A 26,103-nucleotide genomic window follows, 5' to 3' on the forward strand; every position below is an offset into this window, starting at 1 on the left:
ATATTTTTAGCCAATCCTAAGCTGCACTATAGTTACTACCACCAAAGTAAGACCTGATAAAGTATGCCGATGTTTGCAGGAGACGTACCAGTGTATACCCAACCTGGCTGCATCGGACAGTGTAGTGATGCTCACGCTGGTTCACGTGTTACACAAGGAGTTTCTAGCCCTTGTAGCATCAGAGTAAGTAAACCCTTGATGATGCTGGATTATGTCAGGGAGTAGAATTTTACAGGGAATTTTTATCATGTCAAGGGTATTTTTTGTGATCCATAATGTCACTGTAGAAAGGGGTCATTCATTTATTGCTAGGAGGTGGGTGATGATGATATTTATGGAAAAGCACATGCATGTGATTCTCTCAGCATATGCATGTGAATCTCTACATCCTCAGAACAAAATGGGTGGCACATACCCTCTCTCAAAAAAAATCGTCATTGCCCTCTAGCCATAAGTTATGAATGGTCCTTAGTCCACTCAGATACCACAATGGGACTGAATTCTGAATGGGACTCCCCCTAACAAAAGTATTAGAATCTTTACTTTACTGAGAAAGTGTATTCCCAAATATATCGTGTGTTACATGTGGAAGGGACTTGAAGAGAAGGGTTTATTGTTGAGGAAGGACACAGTCATCTGAAAATCAACACATTCAGTCTTTCCTTTTCATGTCAATGTACTCTTTTTCCAGGTTTGGCTCTGAAGGCAAACAGCTTGCTGTTGACATGCTGTTGGAGATCACACAGCTGTGCTGTTTCCCCTTTGCTGTGGATGCTAATGAGGAACTTCTTGCAGAGATACAACAGTGAGTCAGAAATACTGTCACCATATTGATGCTAGAGTCAGATTGTGAAATCAGCCATTTCTTGAAATGACTAAGAGGGTCAGCCATTTCGCGTCATTTTGTGTAGCAGCAATAAATATACTAGTCTGGTGGGCAGGGGTTTGTGAGATGTGGCTGCTCTGCACAGAGCAAGTGTCAAACAAACAGGTGTAAATGCTTTAAAGCCAAGCTGAAGTGCAACAATAGTTTGAACAGTTAGTGACAATAAATGATGTTGAAATTGTGATCCACTTTTGTAGATTAAGTTATAATCTGAATTGTTTTGATTATTACACAAAATGAAGCGAAATGGCTGACCCTCTTAGCCATTTCACATAATGATTGATTTCACAATCTGACTGTAACATTGACACGCTTCATGTATGACCTCACTTGTGAAGTAGCGTGTATATATGAGGTAGTGGCCACTGCACTTCTGGTATCATCAGTTTGTAAAATAACACACATGTATCCAGTCTTCGAAACACCTGCCTGCCTGACTGCCTGTGATGGGTTATTTTAACACATACTGCCAGATTCTCAAATTCACCTGCCTGATGGTCAGGTCAAAATTTTGATGTGTGTATGAAGATATTTTGTGGGCAGGTAAGTTTTTGTTAGGTCTGGCAAATTTTACATCTGGCAAGCCCTGCAGTCTGGCTGAAAGTTTTTGGGAGCTTCATACCTTGGTGTATCTGATGAAGTGACCCCCTGACTTGTAAAGTAACACATGTGTATATCTGATATAGTTGCCTCTACACGTGTGACCTCCTGCCCCGCCTGGTGACTGGCTGTACCCGTTACCTGACTAAGGAGAACCTCGAGACCCCCATGGGGCTCATTGCCAGACTTGTGCTTGCCAACAGAATCTTTGTGGAACAGTTTGCTTCAGCTGTTAAGGAGGAAAAGGTCAGTGTCTTGTGCAGACATGGAATTACTGGTTTCATTTGCATCCATCAGAATTAATTAATTTATGTGAGTGGCTATCTTGATGTTTCAATAGGTTAGGTTAGCCTAGTCTTAAAGCATCCACTAGTCATGCCAAAAACCGCATTCTATTTCCCATGTGGTTACTGTGTCAAGCCCATTTCTGGTGTTCTCTGTCATGATATTGCTGGAATATTGCTAAAAGAGGCAAAAAACATACATATGTGTTTTCTTCACTTATTGGTAAAAAATAGCCTGTGTGACAACTTCAAAACATGCCATATTTTTTAAAGTGTCCCTCTAACTGATTACAGTAAAGAAATCTAAATTTGTTATGCTCTTTTACTAAAGATGGGTTTATTAAATAATTTTGTGACAAGCAGAATTTGTGTCAGGCATATATCAGTTGGGAGACAAACATCATGTGTTGGCCATTTTCCGGGTGTTATTGAGTATTTGGAGCACGGGAATACAGCGTCAGCCCGAGGTTTCAAATGAAATATTCCCGTGCTTCAAATACTCAATAACACCCAGACATTGGCCAATAGATGATGTTTATCAACATTGTAAACAAAAAAGTAAACCTAAGGGTTTTACTGTCTGCACTCATTTACATCAAGTACAGGTACAGCAGTGAAATGTCATCTGCTGGCCGTTTCAGCTGGTTCCCATGGTAGCATCTGCTCATTTGTGACGTCATTCTGACTTTATGTTTTAATGACGTCATCCTTGTTGATGGCACAACAAAACAATTGTTTGCAGTATTTCTGCGTGTCAATGCGCAGCAAATAGTCTTGCAGTTTCCGGGAATCAAATACCATTTGATCATATTGTTCAACCAATCAGATTACAAAACGCAGTGACTTTTGGTTTACATTTGCAACTGTATACAAGGAATCAGGTTTGAAATCATAAGCTTCTTGTAGGAAGGTTAGCACAGTTGATAAGAATGTCCTTATCTCCCCTGACTAGCATTACATTGTAGAGTTCTCTCCCTTTTGCAGGCTGTGCCCTTTCTGGTCACTCTTATCCAAGAAGACCAACCTATCTCCGTCGTCTGTGACACCCTCACCATCTGCAGCCACCTGGTCCGAATGTCTCCGCAACACCTCTCCCTTGTCAAGTCAGTGTTTCTGGGCAATAAAGGTGAGCATCATGGGGTGCTGACTCCTTACCGTGAGACTTTGTGCAGGTTGAATGGTTTGTGTTTCATTTTATCAGATTATCAGAGCACTGAAACTGAAAACATCTAGCAATGGAATTAACGATGTCACAATACATTGCATCGATACTTTTTCTGAAAAAAACAAAACTGTATCAATATTTGGCTGTGAAAGTTTTGCAATTTTATCATGCTTTTTGATGCAATGAGAGTTATTAATTATTATATATCATTCACAAATATGACAAATTAGAACTTATTAGGAATATTAATCATCAAAATGTAACTAAATTTACATTAATGCAGTGAAAATAGGTATCATAATACATATTGAATTGTGACATGGGTATCGTAATATGTATTGATTCATGAAACTTATGTATTACATCTCTAATTCAAATCACTGTAAACTGGGGTAATAATGATTAAAATTAAAGTAACCGCTAATTTTCATTTTACATATTTTGACAAGCGATATAGAGCAAGTGCCAGGACAAAAATGTTTGATATATCTGTCTGTTTGTTGTACGTGTGGTCATTGTAAACATTCTTGCAATCAAATGCAAAGATTAGAAGGTTATATTTAGATTAAGATCATGTGATCTGATGCAAGTCACATGACTGTCAAAGGGGAGATAACCCGGTGACGGGCATGCACATTCATAACTACTCATCTCTTTCCGTGACCTACAAGAAGACTTGTACCCCCCTCGTACGCCGGTATTGCCAAGAATCATGGCAAACCAATCAAATTGTGTGTAGTAAAACACATTTCAAATCATGAAAATGAAACTCTGAAACTTCGCTACACTATACAAAGCACAATTTAAGCATAAACTTTGAGCTAAAAGATGAACAACTTTCAACACTGAAACATTTGCAAAGGAAATGACCGTATTGCTGTTTTGTCCATGGGATGTAGGATATTCTCAGAGCCATGTTTGGAAATTCAGAGTTATCTTTCCTTGATAATAGTATGAGACTATTTTCATCTCTGTGCCTGTTTGCGCTTAGACAGGACCCAGTCGTAAACATGGCCACGAGAGGGGTACGAGACGCCATCCGGCTTGCTGGAATGACACGTGTAGTTACGAATGGGGCATGATGCAATGTCAGGCTGGTATCGGTTTTGCTCAGTTGCAGTGGAGTTGGCAATAACAGTATAAGCAGTGTTGTACATGGATGACACAGAATAAAAGGTTTTGTTGTGTTGGAACAGTAAGAGTTTTCAAATCAATACAGACGTGCAACAGTGAAAAATGTTGTTGACTGTAGGTCATTCCAGAGCAACCATGTAGGTTTGTGCCAGTCAAAACAATATGCTGACATATGTCATGAGGCTGAACTTGGCGACTTTTTCTTCAAAACACCATAAATTTGAATATGCCTTGAAAGGTTAACTTTTGTCATGTCGAATTGTTGTGTGAGAATTGTATTCTTTCCTGGCAATGTAGGACAACATCATGTGACAAAAAAGACAGTCATCAACTTCATCAAAATATCTTTTTAAAAATTGATATCTGAAATATGTTTGTGGTTCACTTAGCTCTAAAAATGAAGTAGTGATTAGATAATGTTTTTAATACCAGAAGTTAAAAAATCCCATCGCCAGATGTTCGGGACAAGTCAGTTTTCATTCCTGGCAATCAAATAATGGTATCTTACTTGTCTGTGGACTACTGGATAATTTCCACATATGGTTTCAAATTACAAATACTCTTGGATTTCTTTTCATATCTGCTCTTAATGAAGCTATTAAAGTGTGCAATACTAATAAAGTAGAGCTAGTAGAGTGTGAAATTATCATTCTTCGATAAACAGTCCAGTAAACATTAACATCTTGCATTGTGTCATAAAATCAGGGCAAGTGGAATATTAGTCAGAACAAGATGCTTTCATGAAGTTATTTGCTCTGTAGTAAGTGTCTTTTCAAAATATTTTTGAACCCCAGAATACACTGAAAGCACATTCGTGTTATTGTCTTCAAAATGTTCAGAATATTCTAATGCTTTGTATGAAGTAGAGTGCCACTGAGTCATTAAGCATAAGCTCCATTCCAACATGGTTCCTCTTTCTGTCAGGTGACTACGAACCTCTGGTCAAGATGATAACCAATGTGTCCACGGCAGTCCAATCTCGGACCTGCAGCTTACTGGGTAATCTGATGAAACATGATGCTCAGATGTACCCTGTCCTCAAACAAAGGTGGGTATGTGGTACATTCAGTTAGAACTGGTCTCCACAAACAATGTCTATTGTAACAGGAGATGAAGGGGATCGGATGGTCAGACTTGTAGATCAATGCTCATGACATCAATGATATGTTTTTCTGGTTCAAAACTCTGTTTACTGATATCATGTAGCTGGAATACTCCAGAATGTAAAGCAAACAAATAGTCAGATGTTAAGATGAGCTGCAATGCTTATTAAACTTGTCTGGCAATACAAGCCTGTTGTAAACTGTGAATTCTTTATGACATACATATCTGTCATGTTGCTAAAAAACGAACATGGAAACTTAAGGAAATTTTATATTTCTATTTGATGGATATTTGTCCAGTATGAAGTGAAACAAGTCAAATACATTTAACATATGCCATATTTTGGATTACACTTTCTTAGTAAAGGCTTACCACGATGGCTGAGCAGGTTGGGCGTCTGATGTTGGTGATTATTTGCCCGACTGAGGATAGGATATGGATTAAAAATGGTTCACTTTATAGTCTGTTGCGTGATTGCAGCAAACAAAGACAATATTTTTTCCATTATATTTACTTATGCCGCACTTGTATTTTTTGGATGTGGCATTTTCACATATTTTGTTACATAAGCCATATTTCAGCAGCTATGCATATTTTGAGCAGAAATTGCTGCAGAAATGCAGGTTTATCCCTGAACCTATATTAGAATTATATGGGTTCTGGATGTTGAACTTTTGGGTTTCTTATTTCATTAAGATGACACAGTGAAATGAATGGAATACAGTAGTATAGGGAATGACAGTTCTGGACCACTTTCAAGAAATACCTCTACAAAGCCTTATTTACTAAATAAGGCTTTGGTTGGGCCATTAGCTCTTGCTACTATTACCCCTACTACAAAATTACTGTGCCTTGGTAGGAGGTAATACTGTGCCGTACGGTACGATCAATAATTCTTCTCTTACAAATCCCCTACCCGGCCCATCCCTCAAGTAGTACAAGTTAGGTTCGTCGGCTTTTATATCCACTTTATCTATGTTGTAAGTTTTGACTGACCATATAGGATCGGTGGCTCGCTTACGGCTATCGCCCTCGTGTTCCCCTATGTTATGTTTATATCGATGAAACAGTTTAACGTGAACCGCCTACGATCTCTTTGGTGTTCATAATAAAGGCTTGCTGGGCTTTTTGTATCCCCTGTTCTATGTACTTTTTTTTCTCGTCCTCGCTGATAGCAGACTTACGAGACTTGGACCGAATATCTTGTTTCATTCCGTTATATTTTTTTAGTTCAGAGAGGATTGAACGAAACTCCTCTTCTGAGATCTTACTGTCAGAGAGTGCCGTGGAAATACGCTCACTCACTGTGTTCAGCTTTGCTTCGGCCAGAACCCTGATCTCATCGTGTTTCAATGCCTTACGATGCAGTCTGCGTGATACCAACTTAAGCGTCAACCCTAACACCCCCGCTATCCCAGCTGTTATTTCAAAACCTAGCACTATAGGTGCAGCCACGATGGTGGTTAACAACCCAACGCCTGCCGCCCCTAGTCCCATGCTGGTTGTCATAAGGGCAGTGTCAGCCCCGTCCACGATATTGAAAGCTCTATTATATTTTTTACATAGTGCTTTCCGCGTGTCACGGTCTTGTTCTAGTTGGCGTTTCACATCACATAACTGCCTCAAGCGGAACCCATCTACGGTTTCCAATGTCTTCGCTACTTCCTCTACGACTGGGTACAGACCCATCCTATAATATATATTTTGAAAGATTTTTTAATTGGGTTTCAATTAAAAGTCTATCAATGAATTTGAAGTCTACAAGTTCTAGACTACTAGTCAGGGAAATAGGTGAGAGGTTAATAAAATTTCCTGTTGTAATAGAAACCCCACGGAGGCTTATTAAGTGGTTTATAGGACCCGTGGTACCCCATTGTATAACAATACGACAATATTCGCCTTTGTGTCTGCTAAACCAGTGTATTGACACCCCGGGTAAAATTTGGTGTACTTTTGAGGTGTTTTCATTACCTAAAAACGTAAAGAAGACTTCTATGATGAGGGTGGAAGGGGAGGATATTCTATCAAGATTACTGCTAAATGTTAATTTATTGTCTGGACGAGCACTTAACCCCTTTTTTTCGTAACCAAAAGATTCTGTGTGTACTAATGTATTCTCCGGAATGAAATCCCCGGGCCAGATACCGTTGTTCCTAATCTTAGAGATATACCCATTATTTAATATGATATTAGGTGAGGTGGGTGTTAAGTTGATCAGCCATTTAGGTTTTTTAAAATCTGGTAACGGCACCCGTCTGTACACGTTGTCTTTGAAGTGCAGGATGTAGAATTCATCTTCCTCACCAGGCTGATCGAAGCCCTCCGTATCTCCTAGGTCGTTAAGTGTAGTGTTGGGATGATGACTGGTCATTATTATACTATTACGATATAATTTCCAACTGGTTTTCTGATAATAATTCAGGGGTTAACTTCATACCCATGAAGTGTATGTTGTCAGGCAGGAAGATATTGATTAGTGATATCTTATTTTCCACGATCACGTTGACCCCTTGCAGACTGGTCTTGGAGTCGACACCCACCCGCACGTAAACGTTGCAAACTTGAAACTGGTGTCGTTTCACCCACCCGAGTTTGATCCCCTTCACGATCTCGACATCATTCACCGATGGTTCCCCTAGGTAGACTTTGATGAACAGTGTTGAGTTTGCCGGTAGACTCTCTAGTATCTTGACCACGCCTTCGAATTCAGACACCAACTGCAATTTCACGTTTTGTATGGTTGGTTTACTCGATAGCATGTGGGCTGCTATAGTGTTGACTGGGCTGACGACTATGCTACGTCTCTGAGTTGGGACGTAAGCCACGAGCAGGGTTCCATTGTTCACGACTTTGTTTAGGTGGTTGTCTTTGTTATCAGTGAACACGTAAGGGGAGACGAGTCTAATATTGAGAAACCAGTTATTATCGGGTAACAACACCCACTTGTCATCTTCGGTGAAGACGAGCATATATGGCTTGTTTCGGGCGACGGTAGTGCTCTCAACATCGTCTAAGTCGAACAGTTTACCTCCGAACGATGGGTATATTACCCAATTATTATCACCGGTGTTGACAAGGGAGTACTTAGTGTTTACTGTTGCTCTTGTGGTATCTATCATATCACTTAGGGTTCCACCGGAGGGGATTTCAACGCGTTTGTAAATGTTGTTTTTTAGTTGCAAGGCATACGATTTACCATCTACTCCGGGAGCGTCGAAACCGCGTGTGTCTCCGAGGTCGGAGATCCCGATATTGACGCATTTTTTCACTCCGGGCCCTTGTGCGCTGGTCATGTTACATGAAGTGTTAAGCTGAGGTATCCTATATTTACAGGATTATGATTTATATCTAACACCGATATTGTCAGCTCAGGTATGTTGCCCTGGGTTAATCTCTTATACTGCCGTGGTGAAAATGACTCGGTTCTACCGTCGTTGAATTTCTCAGTTTTCACCGGCACTGCTCTCAGTATAGTGGAAGGGTGGCCTCCTTGAATGTTATACGTTGTGCTCACCTGACCGAGATGAATGTATAGCTCTCGGTACGGTACTAGGTCGGGTAACTTCGTGCCTGTGACGGTTGTTGTTGGTTTTATCTCGTCAGGAGACATACCGAGTATCCTTGCTAATGGTCGGCCGAGCCTCAAGGGGTTTATTCCATTGTTGATTAACACCACTGTACCGTTTGAGTCGTTCATCTTGAGTTCGGCCCCCAGGGGTTTGAAGACCTCGTCGTTTAGAGAGCACACGCTGTAGTAGCCGTCAGTTATCTGGCTGCGAGTTCCACTGACGAACAGCTTATTGTTGCTGATATTGATGTTAGTCCATTGCGGTAGGTAGGTGATATCGCAGAGTGCGACTTCGAGTTGACCTGACGTGTTATCGATCGCGTGCGTCAGCTGAACGGCCTCACCGCTCGTTATTCCTGGAAGTGTTATGTACATATTACATATATATTTATTATATAATAGTTTTAAAATGTATTCCCCTGGTGTGTTGTACCCTAAACTGGACGTAGATTTCTCCACCATGAAGATTATGGTTGCTCCTGGGTTGTATTTCAATGCCAAGTTTATAGATATGCCTGATAAGTATAAGCTTTCGGTGACTAACGTCAAGGCAGTCCACGCTTGGTTCAACAACTCTATGCAGTTCTGGCAGAATCAATTCAACTTTGCCGTGTGGTGCGCTACAACGGGGTGTGGTGTGACATTGACCGACACTCGGCGTGGACCGCTGAGTCAATCTGTGTTCAAGTTCCACGTGTACTACCAGGTCAGACGTATCCTTAAAGAGATCAGCGCCCCCCTCCCACAGGACAAAGCGTGGGACGCAACAAACAACCCGTACGATAGACGGGCCTACGAACGTATTTGCAATGAATTCGAAATAAACCCGAAGACGGATTGGCGTTTGCCGGGGCCGAACCACGGGTTGGGTATTCCTTACAGTGATGGGTTAGCGGCAAAAGCATTTAACAAATATTTACTAACAAACTTTATGAAACGAAAAATTGGTAGTACGGAAAATTTTTTCCATGTATTAAAGGAGCTTGTTCCTAAACCTGCCAAATATGGACCACAACCAGTGAAAGATGCCAGTGATGATTTAGTGAGACGAGGTATACTTCGGCAGGACTTGGCTTTGTCGAGTAATGAATGGAGGGATGATCGTATGGACTTTAAAGGTGGTGTTGCTTTCATAATCCAAAAAGTGGATCAGGAGCAGTCAAACGCAGACGGGTGGAAAATGTTTATGCTGGACACGTCGAAAGGATTCACTCGTGCCGGGGTAGTCAGGTTTAACGACTCGATTCGAACGTACGTGTGGGCGCTGTTGGGTGCGCAGTCGATGACGCGTTCCAACATCATCGGTAAGGGAACTGCTTACGACGCTCAGACACAATTCGTTTCCAACGTTGAGGATGCTATCAATTCTCCAGTTGATCTCCCGCGGGCTATCGAACGCTACCAAAACGTGTTAGAATACGCCAGGTCGAAAGTCGACTACGTGTTCGGCGTGGGGTTGTACATGGCTCCGAGTGATATGCAACTGAGAGTAAAAAAAGTGGTGGGTTATAACAACGAAATAGTCATAGCCACGAAGGATCAAAAGTTGGGTATCAACCCCGATATTAACACCACCTATATCCAACACATCCCACCACGTGAAAAGGGTATAGTTGCGTCGCCCCCGGAGCCTAAAGTTCATGTGGAGGTACCCCACACACACTCTCATATTCAGGCTCAGCAGCATATTGATAGTAAAACGGCCCTGGTGGTTGGTGGGGTAACTTTGGGACTTATTTGGTTAAAGATTTCTTAGCCGCTACGTACACCAGACCCGCCACGGCGACGATGGCTGCCCACAGGTTTTGACTGAGCCACATGGCAGTTTTAGACAGAGCGCTCAACAACCACGAGACGATACTACCCAGGATGCCGGGAAGGGCTTCGGCGGCTTTACCAGCCAGTTTAGCTAGGCCTTCTCCGAGTTTTTTGATCCAGTCTTTAACACCACCACCACCGCCTGGGGGTGTGGGGGTAACTCCCCCCACAGGGGTTCCTCCCACCAGTGACACCACCAGGGTTGATATAATGAAACCCAATGCAGTCAGAATGCTGGCGATGGTGATCCCTTGCTCCCGGAACAATATCCGAATCCTGTCTGCTAACGTGGTGTCTCGGTGGAGGACTTGATTGATGGTGTCCCGTATACGGCTGACCTGGGATCTAAGCTTTTCTTTGTAGCCGGACGCTGTCTCCAACCAGGTCTGCCTTTCATCTTCCAAATTACGTATTCGTTCCTCAATGGTGGCTTTCATAGACTCGTCCTCAGTTTCACTGAGTTTTTTCTTTTCATAGGCGATGTGGTCGTCTATCTCACTTATTTTGGCTGTGCTTTTCCAGAGCTGACCACGAATGGTTTGCATCAACAAGTCCAACCCCCGCAGTTCCCGAACGGTAAATTCGAGCCCTGGGAATGGTTTGTTCTCGTAGTCGGCCAACACCTTTTTAATATCATATGTCATGTTTTGATCTGATGTGGCGTCCCTGATGCCTTCCAGGCCTTGAACTAACTTCGGAGGAATCTTAGGTCGCGCACCACCGTAATCTGTGAAGCCTAGTTCCTTTTGGACAAACTTACTTCCATATTTACCGGCCAATGTTGATAAGGCAAGCGGTTCTCTAGTGCGTTGATGCATGAGATCGATCTCCGGGCGAGACTTCAAACGCAGCGTGCCATTGCTATCGAGGGTAAAATCGTAATAGTTCCTTCCCGACGACTTGAGTTTGGATTTATTTTCAACTACGTCGTAATAACCGTCGACGGAGTCCTTAAGGAGCTTGTCACCTTGCGAGAATGAGGTCTCCTGGTCATCATTGAATGCCTGGGCACTATAGTCCCACATATCATCCATAGGTATGTCTTCATCCATTAGTATTAAAAATATATTTCATTTATATAACAATGTACGGTAGAAAATTAGATCCTTTCAGAAAATTGAGAGAGCCATTAGGTGCCAGAGCCGTGCGACAGTCGGTGACCATCACCAACAATCCCAGCAAGATAGACCAGAATCAAACTCTGCTGGTTAGATTTCCAAACCTTGGTGAGAATGACCTCATTGTACCAGGCACTGTTCGACTGGCGTTCAATATCACGTTGACCTCCGTCAACGATAAACGCGAGCTAGTGCGGAACGTGGGGCGAGCTATCATCAAGAAAACGACCGTCAAGATCAGTGGTAACGAGGTGCTGAGTATCGACGACAGCGACGTGTTTCACTGCTACAAGGATCTCTGGAAAAGCGATGGAGAACGAGTCAATGATGTGTACCAGGGTATCAGCAAATCAACCCGGGCGCGCATAGGGTATGTCTTCACGCAAGACCAGCAAGACAAGCTATCGGCCGGTGAAAAGGCCATCGCTCTAGCATACGGGAATCGATTCTGCGTGCCGCTCGACTTCGAGTTGCTCACGGGACACGCGCCGTTTTACCAGGCCGCGCTGGGTGATAGGCTCGAATACGAGCTCACGTTTAACGACTATAGCAAAGTAGTGCGTACGCCGAACGGTGATGAGGCTAGTTATACCATAGACAACATCTCTCTGGAGTTCGACATGGTCACTAGCCCGGAGCTGGCCAGGCAGGTTCGAAGCCAGTACTCTGGGAAGATGGCTATCCTGTACGATCGCGTACTGAGGCATAGATCAATCGTGCGAGATAAGAGCGACACTGTGTGGAATATCAACCTGAACGTGCCGGCGCGATCGATGAAAGGTATCCTGGTCGTCCCCGTGGAGGATTACGAGCCATTCCAGAGGGACAGCGAGAAGTTTTTTAACCCCGAGATTGAAAAGGTGGAAGTGACAATCGAGGGTGTGCCCAACCAGCTGTTCAGTCATGGTATGAGACCACACCAGCAGTGGGATGAGATAAAAAAGCTACCAGTGGGGGATTACATAACAAAGGACCTGGACCTAAGCTCCGTGCAGATCGGTGAATACCTGACCACCAAGTACGCCCTATGGTTGGACATGCGATCCACGGATGATGATAAACTGCACGGTAGCGGACGCCGTATAGATAACGGCAGCGAAGGGATAACCATCCAGATTACTAAGAAGGCTCAAACCGCTGGTAAGTTGAAATTATATCTGTACGTTATTATGGACGCGCAACTTAATATAGACAATGGGAGATTCGTGCAAGCCATCTACTAGTGGGGGAGACCCCCACACCCCCCGGGGGTACCCACAACTACCCACTGACCCACACTGCGCTATCATATGCGGGCAGACTGGCTGTGGGAAGACCGTTTTCGTGTTGGATATGTTAGAGGGTTACTACAAGGATGTGTTCGATAACATCGTTATCATATGCCCTACTCTGAGCATGAATAAAACGTACGCGCGACCTTGGGTGATGACGGACCCGGACGTACACAAAATCAACCCTGGAACACGCCTGCAGGACTGGTTGAAAGCTCTTCACGAGAAATTTAAAGGGGAACCGACGCTGTTTATATTGGACGACTGCAGCGCTAATCGCGAGATAACAAAAAAGAGAGACATGCTATCGTACCTGGCCTTCTCCGGCCGGCATGCAAATCACAGCGTCTGGGTGCTAACGCAGAAGTTCAACTCGGTGTTGAAAGACCTCAGGGAGCAGACGCGATGGGTGGCCTTATTTCACTGCAAGGACAGGGATTCGTTCGAGGAGTGTTTGAGAGAGAACGATGTGATGAGTAAATTAGAACGGGAACGGGTGAAGAAACAGCTCGCTGAAACTAAACACGCTAAGCTCGTGCTAAAGACCGACCAACCAGTAGCATATATAGTATGCTAAGCAAAGCTAAGCAAAGCTAAGCAAAGCTAAGCAAAGCTAAGTATATAGCTATGATATTTGAAGTATTTGTCGTGTGCAACTTAACTTTTATTTCTCTGTGTTTTGTCTGTATCGGGTATTATATAGTTAAAACTAAATCTTACTTGTTATATTATAAGATGGAGTGTGAGGAATTGCTCGAACAGTTGGTACCTGGGGGTACGGCAGGCCCCACTGATGATAAGCGAGAGAAACTGGTGGCGTTGGCTGTTGGTGGCAAAGCCAAACATTACTTTGGAGACTACACTCCGGATAAAATTCACAAAATGTCAGCCGAAGAAATCGATAAGCTGTACGCTAGATACGAGTCCCGGCTCGGAGCAGAAATGACAAAGACAATAGGATCGGCTATGACCCAGATATACACCGGTATTGTGTCACACTTCCTTCCCATTCCACCAGAGCGCCGACTTTACCTGTGGGAAGACCTCGAGAAAGACCCTTTTATCGAACACGCCGTGAGCTCTATCAGCTGCGGGCTGTACCACAAATATGGTATGTTGTTGGCTCCAGTGACGGCGGCGATTATCACAGCAAAGCATTGTCAATTTGAGAGAAAAAATAATAATAATAGTATAGATGGATACTGCACAGGAAACAGTGGGGGATACCCCCACACCCCCAACAGTGAGTTCACAGGAACCAGTGACGGTGGAGGTACCTCCAACAGTAACCAGACAGAAGAATCCTAAGAGAGTAGCTGCCGGTAAAAAACGGTGGTGTAACCAACATAAAGTGACCAATCCAACCCGACTGTTGTTGGCTGTAGGTGTAACTGCTGCCGTGGTTATAACATGGTTATACGCCTCCCACAGTGAGCCACAACCAAACAGTGAGCCCCCCACGCCGCCGGCAGGCCCCACTATTGACCCGCATATCATGTTATAATTTTAATATTTTATATCATATACATAATGTCTGAGGGGAAAACGTTCGTCAACGACGCATACCACGCCACAGTGGTAGCCAGTCTAGCAGTAGGGTACGCTCGGTTGACTAAAATGGTGCTTAAACAACCAACTATCAAGCTAGATTTCAACCTGCAGGATATGGGTATGCTTATAATGAACCTTGGTATGGCGATGGCTACAAAAGACATCCTAGTAAAACAAGGAATAATACCTGATAATATAATGAAATAAATATAGGGATGGCCACGATAGCTATGATGGTCGGTGGGGCGTTAGTGAATGCCCTGGCATTTTCCGGGAGTAATTTCCTCTTCTCGAAACTACGAGATGGGGCTGAAATACAGGAAGAAAGGAAGCGACACGATCTCGCTATTGAGAACTTACAAAAGGCACAGGACGAGTACGCTAACAAACGTCTCCAGAGGATCGATTTCATTAACGAACAACTCAAGCGTGAAAACCATGCCGTTCAAACATTCAACGATGTCGATGAAGCAATGAAAGAATACTACCTACTAACTGGTAAACAATTGGAACCGCTCAATAAACCCACACTCGCTCAATACTACACACCATCCAAGGGACAAATGAATCGTGAACTGGGCTTCATAGTGTTGGGTATAGCAGCTACTGCGTTGGTTGCGAAGCAATTAAACTAAAATACCTATATAAGTAAACATGAGACCCGCTCCATACCGATGTGAATACATACTTATGGGGAAGACCGAGGCCTGTGGTAGGAAATGCAGGAATCAGGGGTTCTGTTGTTTCCATATGGGAAGTCCTAACTACACGTGTTCTGTGTGTGGTATCGGGGTTAAAGGGCACTACTGTCTATGTAAAGCTCACGGAGCGAACGTAGTCAGACATCAACTCATCTACGAGAATAAAAAAGGCTACATAAAAGAACGTAGGCGACTGCTCAAGATAGACTCCAATGCATGAAAGGGTTACCTCCCCTTACTGTGAACCAATTAGACATTAGTTCTCTTAGGTGTAAACACGATGTCTACTGTAAGCGAGCTCAAGCGGGTCGCAAAACAGAGAGGTGTGATCGGGTATTCTAGAATGCGGAAGTCAGTATTGTTGAGATTACTAGGTTTAGAAGCCCCTCCTACGGTAAAACAATTAAAAGCTCAAGCAAAACAGCTTGGGCACACGGGTTATTCAAACCTGGGGAGAGCCGGGTTAACCGCATTGTTATCACATGCCCCCGTAGCACGTCCCACTGTAAAACAACTGAAAGCCGAGGCACACGATTTGGGTTTAGGCGGGTATTCCCGTATGAGAAAACCACAGCTTTTAGAATTATTACGACAGAATAGAGCTATTGACCTACAGTTCGTGCGCACTGAGCACGCCGTAGGCAATTATTTGAGAGGTTGGCGCATGCACGTTGATAGAAACATAGACATTACAGATATCAAGCCTCTGATAGCTGATAAGGTCAACCAGGAACTAAATAACCTAGGAAGTATCAAGTTTCAGATCACAGTGAAAATGTCGCTCGATAAGCAGGTCTCCACAGGGGCCACTGAGTATGTTCAGCCTTACTTCCGAGGTAAACAAGAGGTCGTCACACATGCAGAGACCATTGACGCATCAATCGATACAAGTTTTCAGCAGATACGAGAATACCTAGAACGCTACACACACTTGGGGTCCGGGTGGGCTGTAGATAAAATCGATAATGTCTATCTAGACATAGCTAACTACGTGCCGTTCAGAGGCGGGTCATACCTAGCCTTGCCTCCCTACTATAAGAACAAACATGCTATAATAAACGTTAAGAATAGAGGAAACGATTGCCTAAGGTTAGCTATCAGGTCAGCCTTATTTCCAGCTGGCAAGAATTCAGATAGGCTTTCTAGCTATCCCCAAGATGATGGGCTTAATTGGGATGGTATAGATGAACCAACCCCAATATCCCAGATCACTAAAGTAGAAAAACAGAATAATCTGGCTATAAATGTCTTTGGGCACGAAGGTAACACAACAACAGTACACAGCGTCAGCCCGGTGAAGGATCGCCAAGTTATCAATATATTCATGATTCAACAAGGTGAAAAGTATCACTACACGTGGATAAAACATCTCAGCCGGTTGTTGCACGACCAGTCGAAACACGATGGGGAAAAACACTTTTGTGTACGATGCCTACACGGTTTCAGTCGAGCTGATTTATTAGAATCCCACCGGGATGATTGTCAAGGTGTGGGGCAGACGGCCATACGAGTCGACATGCCTAAGGAAGGTGAAAATATCCTAAAATTCAGTAACCACAAGAACCAAATGTCTGTACCTTATATTATATACGCCGACTTCGAAGCCTTAGTGGTTGGGGAATCCCCCACACCCCCTAGTGTGGGTAGCTTCACCCACAAGACACAAGAGCATAAAGCCTGTTCGTTTGGATACATTGTCGTCCGTTGTGACGGGGAAACGAAAGCTCCGGTAGTGTATAGGGGCCCTGACGCGGCTGAAAGGTTTCTAAAGTGTTTGCAGGAGGAAGAAAAAATTATTAGGAATACATTGTATAGAATCGCTCCCATGCGTATGACCCGAGCCGACAGGCTAGCTCACGCTAGTAGCACTAACTGTCACGTGTGCGACTCACCACTTAACGGTGATTCGGTGAGAGATCACTGCCACATAACTGGTAAGTATAGAGGCGCCGCTCACAACGCGTGCAACCTCAAGCTTAAAATCAACCCTAAGACAATAAACATCCCCGTTGTCTTTCACAACTTGAGAGGGTACGACTCACACTTGATCATGCAGGCCATCGCGAAAATCGATGGTAATATAACGTGCATCCCCAACAACATGGAGAGATACATCTCCTTCAGCTTAAACGGACTTAGGTTCATTGACTCGTTTCAGTTCCTCCTGTCGTCACTCGACAGTCTGGTCAAGGCCAACAATACCTTCCCTATCACCGATCGATACACAGACGCCGAGACTAGACCCCTGCTTATGAGGAAGGGTGTGTACCCCTATGAGTACATGGATAGTTGGGCCAAGTTCACCGAGACCAGACTACCCCCTATTGACTGCTTTTATAGCAAGCTGAATGAGGCGTCCGTCTCACGAGATGATTACTCGCACGCGACTAACGTATGGAATAAACTGGGTTGTAAGAACCTGGGTGATTATCACGACCTGTACTTGAGGACAGATGTACTGCTGTTAACCGACGTGTTTGAAACGTTTCGGCAGACATGTTTAAAGCAGTATAAACTCGACCCCGCATGGTATTACACCAGCCCAGGTCTGTCGTGGGACGCCTTGCTTAAAAAGACCGGAGTTAATTTGGAATTGCTCACAGATTACGACATGCACCTATTCATTGAGAAAGGCTTGCGAGGTGGGATTTCCATGGCATCCAAACGATACGCGAAAGCAAATAATCAATACGTGAAAGGTTACGATCCTAACAAACCAACCAATCACATTCTATACCTCGACGCAAACAACCTATACGGCTGGGCCATGAGTCAGTATCTACCTACAGGGGGATTCGAATGGGTACCCCACGTTGATGTTATGGGGGTCGCACCAGATTCGAACAAAGGGTATATCCTCGAAGTTGACTTAGAGTATCCCAAGGAATTACACACATCGCACAACAGCTACCCCCTGGCCCCCGAACGTATGAGGGTTAACACAGACTGGATGTCTGAGTACCAACATAACTTGTCAGGTGGTCGTGTGACAGACGTTGAAAAACTCGTGCCTAACTTAATGAATAAGACCAAGTACATCGTTCACTATCGCAACCTACAGCTGTACCTGTCGTTGGGTATGAGGCTGACCAAAATACACAGGGTGCTCATGTTCGACCAGAGCCCATGGATGGAGCCCTACATCAGAATGAACACAGACCTACGAAAAAAAGCCACCAGTGATTTTGAGAAAAATCTCTACAAGCTCATGAATAACTCGGTGTTTGGTAAGACTATGGAGAACCTGAGGAAATGCGTGACCGTGAAGCTGGTTAGATCTAGTGAGGAAGACAAGCTCAGGAGATTGATAGCCAGTCCGGCATTCAACCGTAGTAAGATATTCACAGACAACCTGGTTGCCATACACATGAAGAAAAGTCACATAAAATTCAACCGGCCTGTTTACGTGGGGATGAGCATCCTCGATTTATCCAAACACCTGATGTACGACTTTTACTACAACGAGCTCAAGAAACAGTACGGCGACAGGTGTGAAGTACTGTACACTGACACGGATTCCCTGCTGATGGAGATTCGAACCGAGGACGTGTACGAGGACATGAAAAAACACCTCGATTTATACGACACCAGCGACTACCCTAAGACCCATACCCTACACAGTACAGTAAATAAAAAGGTCCTAGGTAAGATGAAGGACGAGTGTGCTGGCACGCCCATAGCCGAGTACATAGGTTTGAGACCTAAGATGTACTCCATACTGAAAGCCGACAATAGTGAGATCCGGAAGGCTAAGGGGGTTAAGAAGTATGTGGTGAAACAACACATCAAACACGCCAGATTCAAGGAAGCCCTGTTCAAGACCCGTACCTTTAGACATAAAATGAACACACTTAGAAGTGATGGGCATAAGATATACGGACTGACTATAAACAAGACGTCCCTATCGCCTATGGACACGAAACGTTGGATAGCTATTGATGGTATAAACACATACGCGTATGGACATGAAAAAATTTGAGGCTATTTACTACAGCCCGCGTGGGTACTGGAAAGGAGCTAGCGCAGTAGATAAGCTAGCTAAACTAGCGCGAGTACCCCCGGAGGAAGCCAAAGCGTGGCTTGAAAAACAAGCCCTGTGGCAGATCTATTTGCCGGCACCACGCTACGTGCCTAGAAGGAGGTTCGGTATTAACATACCTAATAGCGTTCACCAGGCAGACCTACTGTTCCTACCCCACGATAAGAGGTACAAGTATGCCTTAACCGTAGTGGACGTAGCCAGTCGTTACAAGGAAGCCGAACCCTTGACCACGAAAGATTCGGCCCAGGTAGCCAGAGGATTTGAACGTATATACAAACGCAGCCCACTGACGTGGCCAACAGAGCTGCAAGTTGACCCCGGACGGGAGTTCATGGGTGCCGTGTCACAACTGCTAGCCAAACACGATACAAAGGTCAGGCGTGGCACGGCCGGAGCCCATCGCAGCCAAGCCATAGTTGAGAGATTTAATAGGACTTTGGCTGAGCGCTTGTTCGGCTATCAATATGCTAGGGAGATGACCACCCCTGGAAAACGATCGACTGAATGGGTCACGAGGTTACCCAAGGTGGTGTCGGCAATCAACCATGAAGTCACCCGTCTCACCGGTAAGAAACCGGCAGACGCTATCAAACTAAAATCAATAGTTGCAGAGTCGGCCGCTCCATTGCGTGGGAAGGAGAAACAGATACCAGATAGGGCCCTAGTGAGGTATCTATACCAGCCTGGGGAACACGAGGGCGATAGCCGTAAGCGAGCCACCGATCCTATATGGTCAGTCAAAACTTACAACATAGATAAAGTGGATATAAAAGCCGACGAACCTAACTTGTACTACTTGAGGGATGGGCCGGGTAGGGGTTTTGTAAGAGAAGAATTATTGATCGTACCGTACGGCACAGTGTTACCTCCTACCAAGGCACAGTAATTACCGCCAACTTTTTTGTAGTAGGGGTAATAGAAGCAAGAGCTAATGACCCAACCAAAGCCTTATTTAGTAAATAAGGCTTTGTAGAGACATTTCTTGAAAGTGAGCCAGAACTGTCATTCCCTATACTACTAATACTAATGATGGCAGCAAGAAAACCAACACAAACACTCTTAATTCTGTGAAATGTTATCAATGATTATTGCTCTGCATACAGACCAGTGTGCTATTGCACACAAGAAATGGCATCAGTAACGTGATATAACACAGTGTTCTTGTCAGAAAGGGCCATTAAAGTATCATGGCGTTTTATTTTTCAGGGATAAAATACTCACCGGGTTGATAGCTCGACTCCAAGATGAAGATTCAAATGTTAGAAAGGTAAATAGTGTAGATCACTTCCTTCTTACAATTGTAACAAGTATAGTCAGTTTTATGATGTACAATGCATCTTGTAATTCTTATAAGAATTTGAACTGATCTTATGATAAGTCAAATTCATCTGGAAAGAAATTAAGTCCATAATGAAGAAATTATGTCCTCCTTGTGAGATCCACCAAATAAGAAGTTAAATCCATCTTTTAAGATGTGTAATAATTTAAGCCAAAAGTTATATCAACCTAGTAAAAAGGAATATATTTGTTGTCAGAAGTATGTGAGAAGTCAGATCCTTCTAATAAGAATTCAGTTCCATCACAGACCTCTTTCATACCCATCAAGAGAAAACTTCTTGACACATTCACAAAAGACTTGTGAGCTGGTACTAGTAGCTTAAGTCTGTGGGAATTTTCATTAAATGCACAATGTCACGATAGCATGGTAATAAACAAGTTATGTTTACCTGAAGAAGGGGCAAGGAAAATGCCCTGAAACATTGTGCATACAAAAAAAAGGTTGACGTCCATAATATTTTGTCTTAAAATTGTTCACCTATGTTTCTCACTATACATGTCAAAGATTAACAGATGAACAAGTTCCCACTCAGCCAGAAGTCACTAATTGGCTACATGTGTATATCACACTTTCATTGTTACCATGTACCAGTGTTGTATCTAGTTGGTTGAAGGTGCATTATCTCTCTTACTGTCTTCTAGGGTGCCAGCTATGCTATTGGTAATGCTGCCTACCATAGTGGGGAACTGTACACCAAGTTGAAGTCTGCCATTCCTCATTTGGTCCGACTACTTCGAGACCCTCTCACCAAGACCAAGACTAATGCTGCCAGTAAGTAGATCAGATCAGCACTATGCCATCATACTCACACCATGGATACTTCAGTCGTAATACCCTGTAAGGCAGTGAGGTAGCCCAGTGGTTAAAGTGTCCTCTCATCACACCAAAGACCTTGGTTTGATTCCCCTCATGGGTACAGTGTGTGAAGCGCATTTCTGATGTGCCCCGCCATGATATTGCTGGAATATTTCTGAAAGTGGCCTAGAACTAAACTCTCTCAGTTATAATATGCTACCCATCAAATGTTTAGTCTGACTTAAAACACCCAGTATGTGTTATGTATATACATATGGTTACATCGTTAATGAATTACTCCACTAATCTGGGGAAAACAACTGCAAACTTTATGCAGGTGAATTGCTCAAGGTGTTTTGGTGTCAAGTTTTGGTAAGAATTTGCCAATTTTCACCGATTTTTGTTATTTCCTGAACTCATGACAATAATCTTTTCAGCGTTATGATTTTGCTTTACATCAGTTCATGAGTAAACAGAACCTTTAAACAGGATGGAGTATTTTGCAAAATATAGTTTAGAACAGTTGACTGAAGTAAGTGGCTTCACTTACACTAGTGAGCATGGTGAACAGAACTGCGGATGGGGAGTATATACCCTGTGAATAGTGACACTTAGTTTCAAATGAATCCCTTTAAAGTGAGTGAGTGAGTTTAGTTTTACGCCACACTCAGCAATATTTCAGCTATATGGTGGTGGTCTGGACCTGACAATCCATTGATCAACAGCATGAGCATCAATCTGCACAACTGGGAACCGATGACATGTCAACCAAGTCAGCGAGTCTGACCACCCGATCCTGTTAGTCACCTCTTACGACAAGCATAGTTGCCAGTGTATGAGATTGGTTATTCAAGAAAGGATATGTTTCTTTGTTGTTTAACAAGTAAATAATGAAGTACGGCCCTGATGATCCAGTGATCAACATCATTAACATCAACCAAAATTTTTGATACAATGACGTGTGTCAACCAAGTCAGCATGGTTGACCACCAGATCATGTTAATTGTCTTGTACGATATGCATAGGTCCTAGCGTGATGGCTCAAGTATTCACTTCTGGGTTCAATTCCAAACATGGTATCAATATGCAAGCACATTGCTGGTGTCCCTCACTGTGATGTTACTGGAATATTGCTAAAAGCGGCATAAAACGATGCTCATAGTCAACAGGTCCCTGTAAGCTGGCAATTCTTGGACAAGAAGTTATGTTTTCAAATACTGACATTCAACTGTTTCAGGTGCCTGTGGAAACCTTGGGATGCACTCCCCTGTACTGGTACCAGATATTAAACAACACAAGGTCATAGAACAGTAAGTTATACTCTCGAACCTGTCAGTTCAAATTATGGAGTAAGGGATCATTCGTAAGTTTTCGCCTGGGGGATGATTATGATTTTTTTTAATGAAGAAGCATGTACAAGGATCCCCCCTAAAATTTATGTACAAAGAAAGTGACCCCCTGCATGTCATGTACAAAACCATTATCCCCAGGCATCCTTCCCTTAATTTTTTAATATTTCTGTTTACAAATTGCTGACAACTCCCACCATCACCCTACCTCAGTACGTGATCAAAACTGCTGACCTCTCTACCTCCTTGGAACAAACCACCTAGTCATAAATTACTAATGGATCATCTTTCATGCCACTCTTTCAACACAGTGATGATATAAAGTAATACAGCTAACATACATCCCAGCGTAGACCACCTCCGTACCGGAGTGGATGGTGAGTGAAAGGTCACTGGTTCTAGCCCCTGAAACCATTTGACCAAATAGTCAAAAGCTCAGCATTTTAGGATAAAGCAAGGACTGGTTGGCTTGGAATCTGTTGACCATGTCTAAAGTGGAGTATCCATGCTCAACATGCTACTGTGATATGAAATACCTTTACATCTATTACCAAAGTTGACACTGGTTCTCCTTCAGTCTCATCGATGTGGCATGCTCAGACAATCATCCCAATGTCCAGACCAATACTCTTCTAGCACTACGCAGTCTGGCACAGCAGGAACTTCTCAGGAAGGTAAGATCAGATGGTTAATATTTTACTTTACAAATTTCACAATACTATGTATAACAAGGTTGAACAGATATGATACGGAGGGAGGTAGCCCCTGCTCCTGTTAGGAGACAGCCTCAAGTGTTTAGAGTTACCTCCCTTATATTTTCATTATAATGGATAGAATTGCTGCTGTTGAAGTTTTTGATAAATTTCAGACTTATTGCATTATTTCAAATAATTTATCTTTTTTGATGGCGGCAGTAATTTTTAAAAAATTAATGTCTGGTTAGCTGTAGAAAGAATGTTTTTTGACATTTCAGTTTTATCAGGGTTTTGGGATTAGTAAATTGTATTCACAGTGATCTCTGTCCTCAACCACATATTGTCGTCTTTTGCAGGAAATGGTGTCCTTGAACGCTGTCAGCAAGCTGTGTGACCTGACCACAGCCAGCACCCCTCGTCCCGCCTCTGCCCTGTCCCGACCCACCTCCCAAATGTCCGGGCGGGGTAGCAGCCTCAGCATGCAGGGTGGGGGAGACTACAACATCTCCTCCCAGTGTAACAAACTTATACGTCTACTACAAGGGAGCTAGTAGTTACCAGTCTAGTGTCAAGTTGGCACTGCCATTATCCACATACACAGCATGTTGAATGCTTGTGCAGCATTGGCTCTTTCATCTGTTACATTATAAGTGAAAGCCTATATATGGCTGAAGTGTACGTGGGTTTGTTTCAAGCAGAGTGAACTGGCATGATAAGATATCGAGTAAAATAAATGAATTCAGCTGAGAAGAATTATTGATCGGCTTTTCTGTATTGTTGAACAAAGGACGGAGAGGTGTTTGCAACAATGATTGCCCAGAATTCATTGCATACCAACACAGGAACAAGCTTTTCAAACCATGTGCATTGCAATATTTTCTCCATGTTCCACTATACTGGGTAAACATTTTCATCATTTGTATCATTTGTTACACAGAAATGCTTTCACAGATGATGTTCCTGTACAAAAGGAACTGCTTGAAGAAAGTGATTTTTCTTACATAGTTATCTCCCCTGTATGCAAGTTTGCAGGAGATGTAAATACTTAACAGCAAAAGAAACACAACTGTTGCTTCTCATCGAGTTTTTAAATAGAAGGCATATACATGAACGCTTATTTGCATTTCTTTTGCTGTCCTATATATTATGGAAAATGACCGATGCAGATCAGACTGTATGGTTATGATATGTTAATTTTTATATATGTATAATATAATTTGGTCACAAAGTATCATTAAATCCATCCATGAACAAATTCCCTCCAATATGTTGAGTTGAGTTTATGTCTTGTCACAGCTGTGTGTCACACTGTTTAACATTAAAAATGTTAACAATATTGGTGACGTGTTGAGTCACATTCTGTGAATTCCCTCCAAGATCGAATGCAGTGTCCTGTGACCTTTCTCACATTCCACCAGATGCATAATGATCGTGTCCAAACTTTGTTAAGAATTTACACAAGCTTCCGTCCAGGAGAAGTACTTGATATGCATTGAGCAATGTACCCGGTATTATTTTGTAATATTTCAACTTATTCATATTAACATTACTGTCACAATCACACCACAGTTAATCGCTGAGTTTGAGAAATATTTGAAAGTGCATAATATACACTACCAACATTTCACATCAGTTTTTGATGGATGTGGCAAATCTAATTTTCTTAAAAGATTTAGTTCAAATTTTGAAGACTATCCACTGTTAATATACCATTAAAGAAAGTAGGGGATGGTGGATTTACAAGACTGATAAAATGCAAATGATGAAGCCAAGGAGGAAGGAGATGAAGAAGAGGAATAGAGGAAAAATGTGACAATTTTTTCCATTGCTATACAAATATTTCATCTGTATGGATATATATTACTTTTTCTCTTATGCATTGGCATTGGCTAGTGGGATGCTCTCAAAATGGAATATCCCCTACTTTTTGTGAATGGTATATATTGAAAATGTTCTATTGCCATTTGTGTCCAGTTACATCACTGAATAACGTAATCAACATAATAACCATTGCCTCTTGAGCACACATGACGTTATCTATGCGTTATACCGTATCTATAAAATGGCACCAGAATTGTGCATGATGTAAATCACAGGATGACATATGGTTCAATCAAAATTATTACAGACAAATCTCATGGCTGGAATATTGCTGAAAGTTGTGTAAAACTACAAACAATCCATCAACAAAATCTCGGTTTAGAAAAATCCTATGAGAGATGTTATCTGCTATTTTTATGAACCATTTTCATCATATAGTCTGTTACTTGTAACTTCGTTTATGATGTTTCAGGTGTCTGTTACATTGAAGATTCATGTAATGTTTTCTCTTCTGGTTGTCAAAGATTTTTGTACATTCCACAGAGAAATAAATCATTCTCTTAGTAAGACTGCATTATCTGTTCTTGTTTGCATATCGATATTGTGTAGAATGTATAAACTTGGAAAACAAGCGACTGAGATGGGATGATACCTGATGTGATTGTTAAGTGAAGATGGGACAAATCCTGCAGTAAGCCTAGGCCTGGGATTGCATGTTGTCATTAGTTACTGAAAAAATTCTACTTGCTGTACAATGTCTTCAATATGAACATTGATACTTCTACATCCATGCAGCTTTTCGAGCTGAAAGAATCAGGAACAACAGTCCTATGAAATAAAGTTTTACTGTTGGCAAGTGGAC

General features: G+C 42.7%; 1 protein-coding gene across 2 annotated transcripts in view; it reads left to right on the forward strand.

Moving 5' to 3' along the window:
• Positions 1-25,808, forward strand: part of LOC137295569 (serine/threonine-protein kinase 36-like) — a 52,781-nt gene extending 26,973 nt beyond the window's left edge. For both annotated transcript variants that reach the window (XM_067826987.1, XM_067826979.1), the window contains 10 exons: positions 80-183; positions 692-805; positions 1,573-1,732; positions 2,755-2,896; positions 4,994-5,117; positions 20,449-20,509; positions 21,223-21,352; positions 22,614-22,686; positions 23,303-23,399; positions 23,777-25,808. In XM_067826987.1, coding sequence (XP_067683088.1) covers positions 80-183; positions 692-805; positions 1,573-1,732; positions 2,755-2,896; positions 4,994-5,117; positions 20,449-20,509; positions 21,223-21,352; positions 22,614-22,686; positions 23,303-23,399; positions 23,777-23,971 — 1,200 coding nt within the window. In that variant the 3' untranslated portion in view covers positions 23,972-25,808. The remainder of the gene's footprint in view (positions 1-79; positions 184-691; positions 806-1,572; positions 1,733-2,754; positions 2,897-4,993; positions 5,118-20,448; positions 20,510-21,222; positions 21,353-22,613; positions 22,687-23,302; positions 23,400-23,776) is intronic.
• Positions 25,809-26,103: the final 295 nt, after the last annotated feature.

Source organism: Haliotis asinina, chromosome 1 (genome assembly GCF_037392515.1).
Source record: "Haliotis asinina isolate JCU_RB_2024 chromosome 1, JCU_Hal_asi_v2, whole genome shotgun sequence".
NCBI classification, from domain to species: domain Eukaryota; kingdom Metazoa; phylum Mollusca; class Gastropoda; order Lepetellida; family Haliotidae; genus Haliotis; species Haliotis asinina.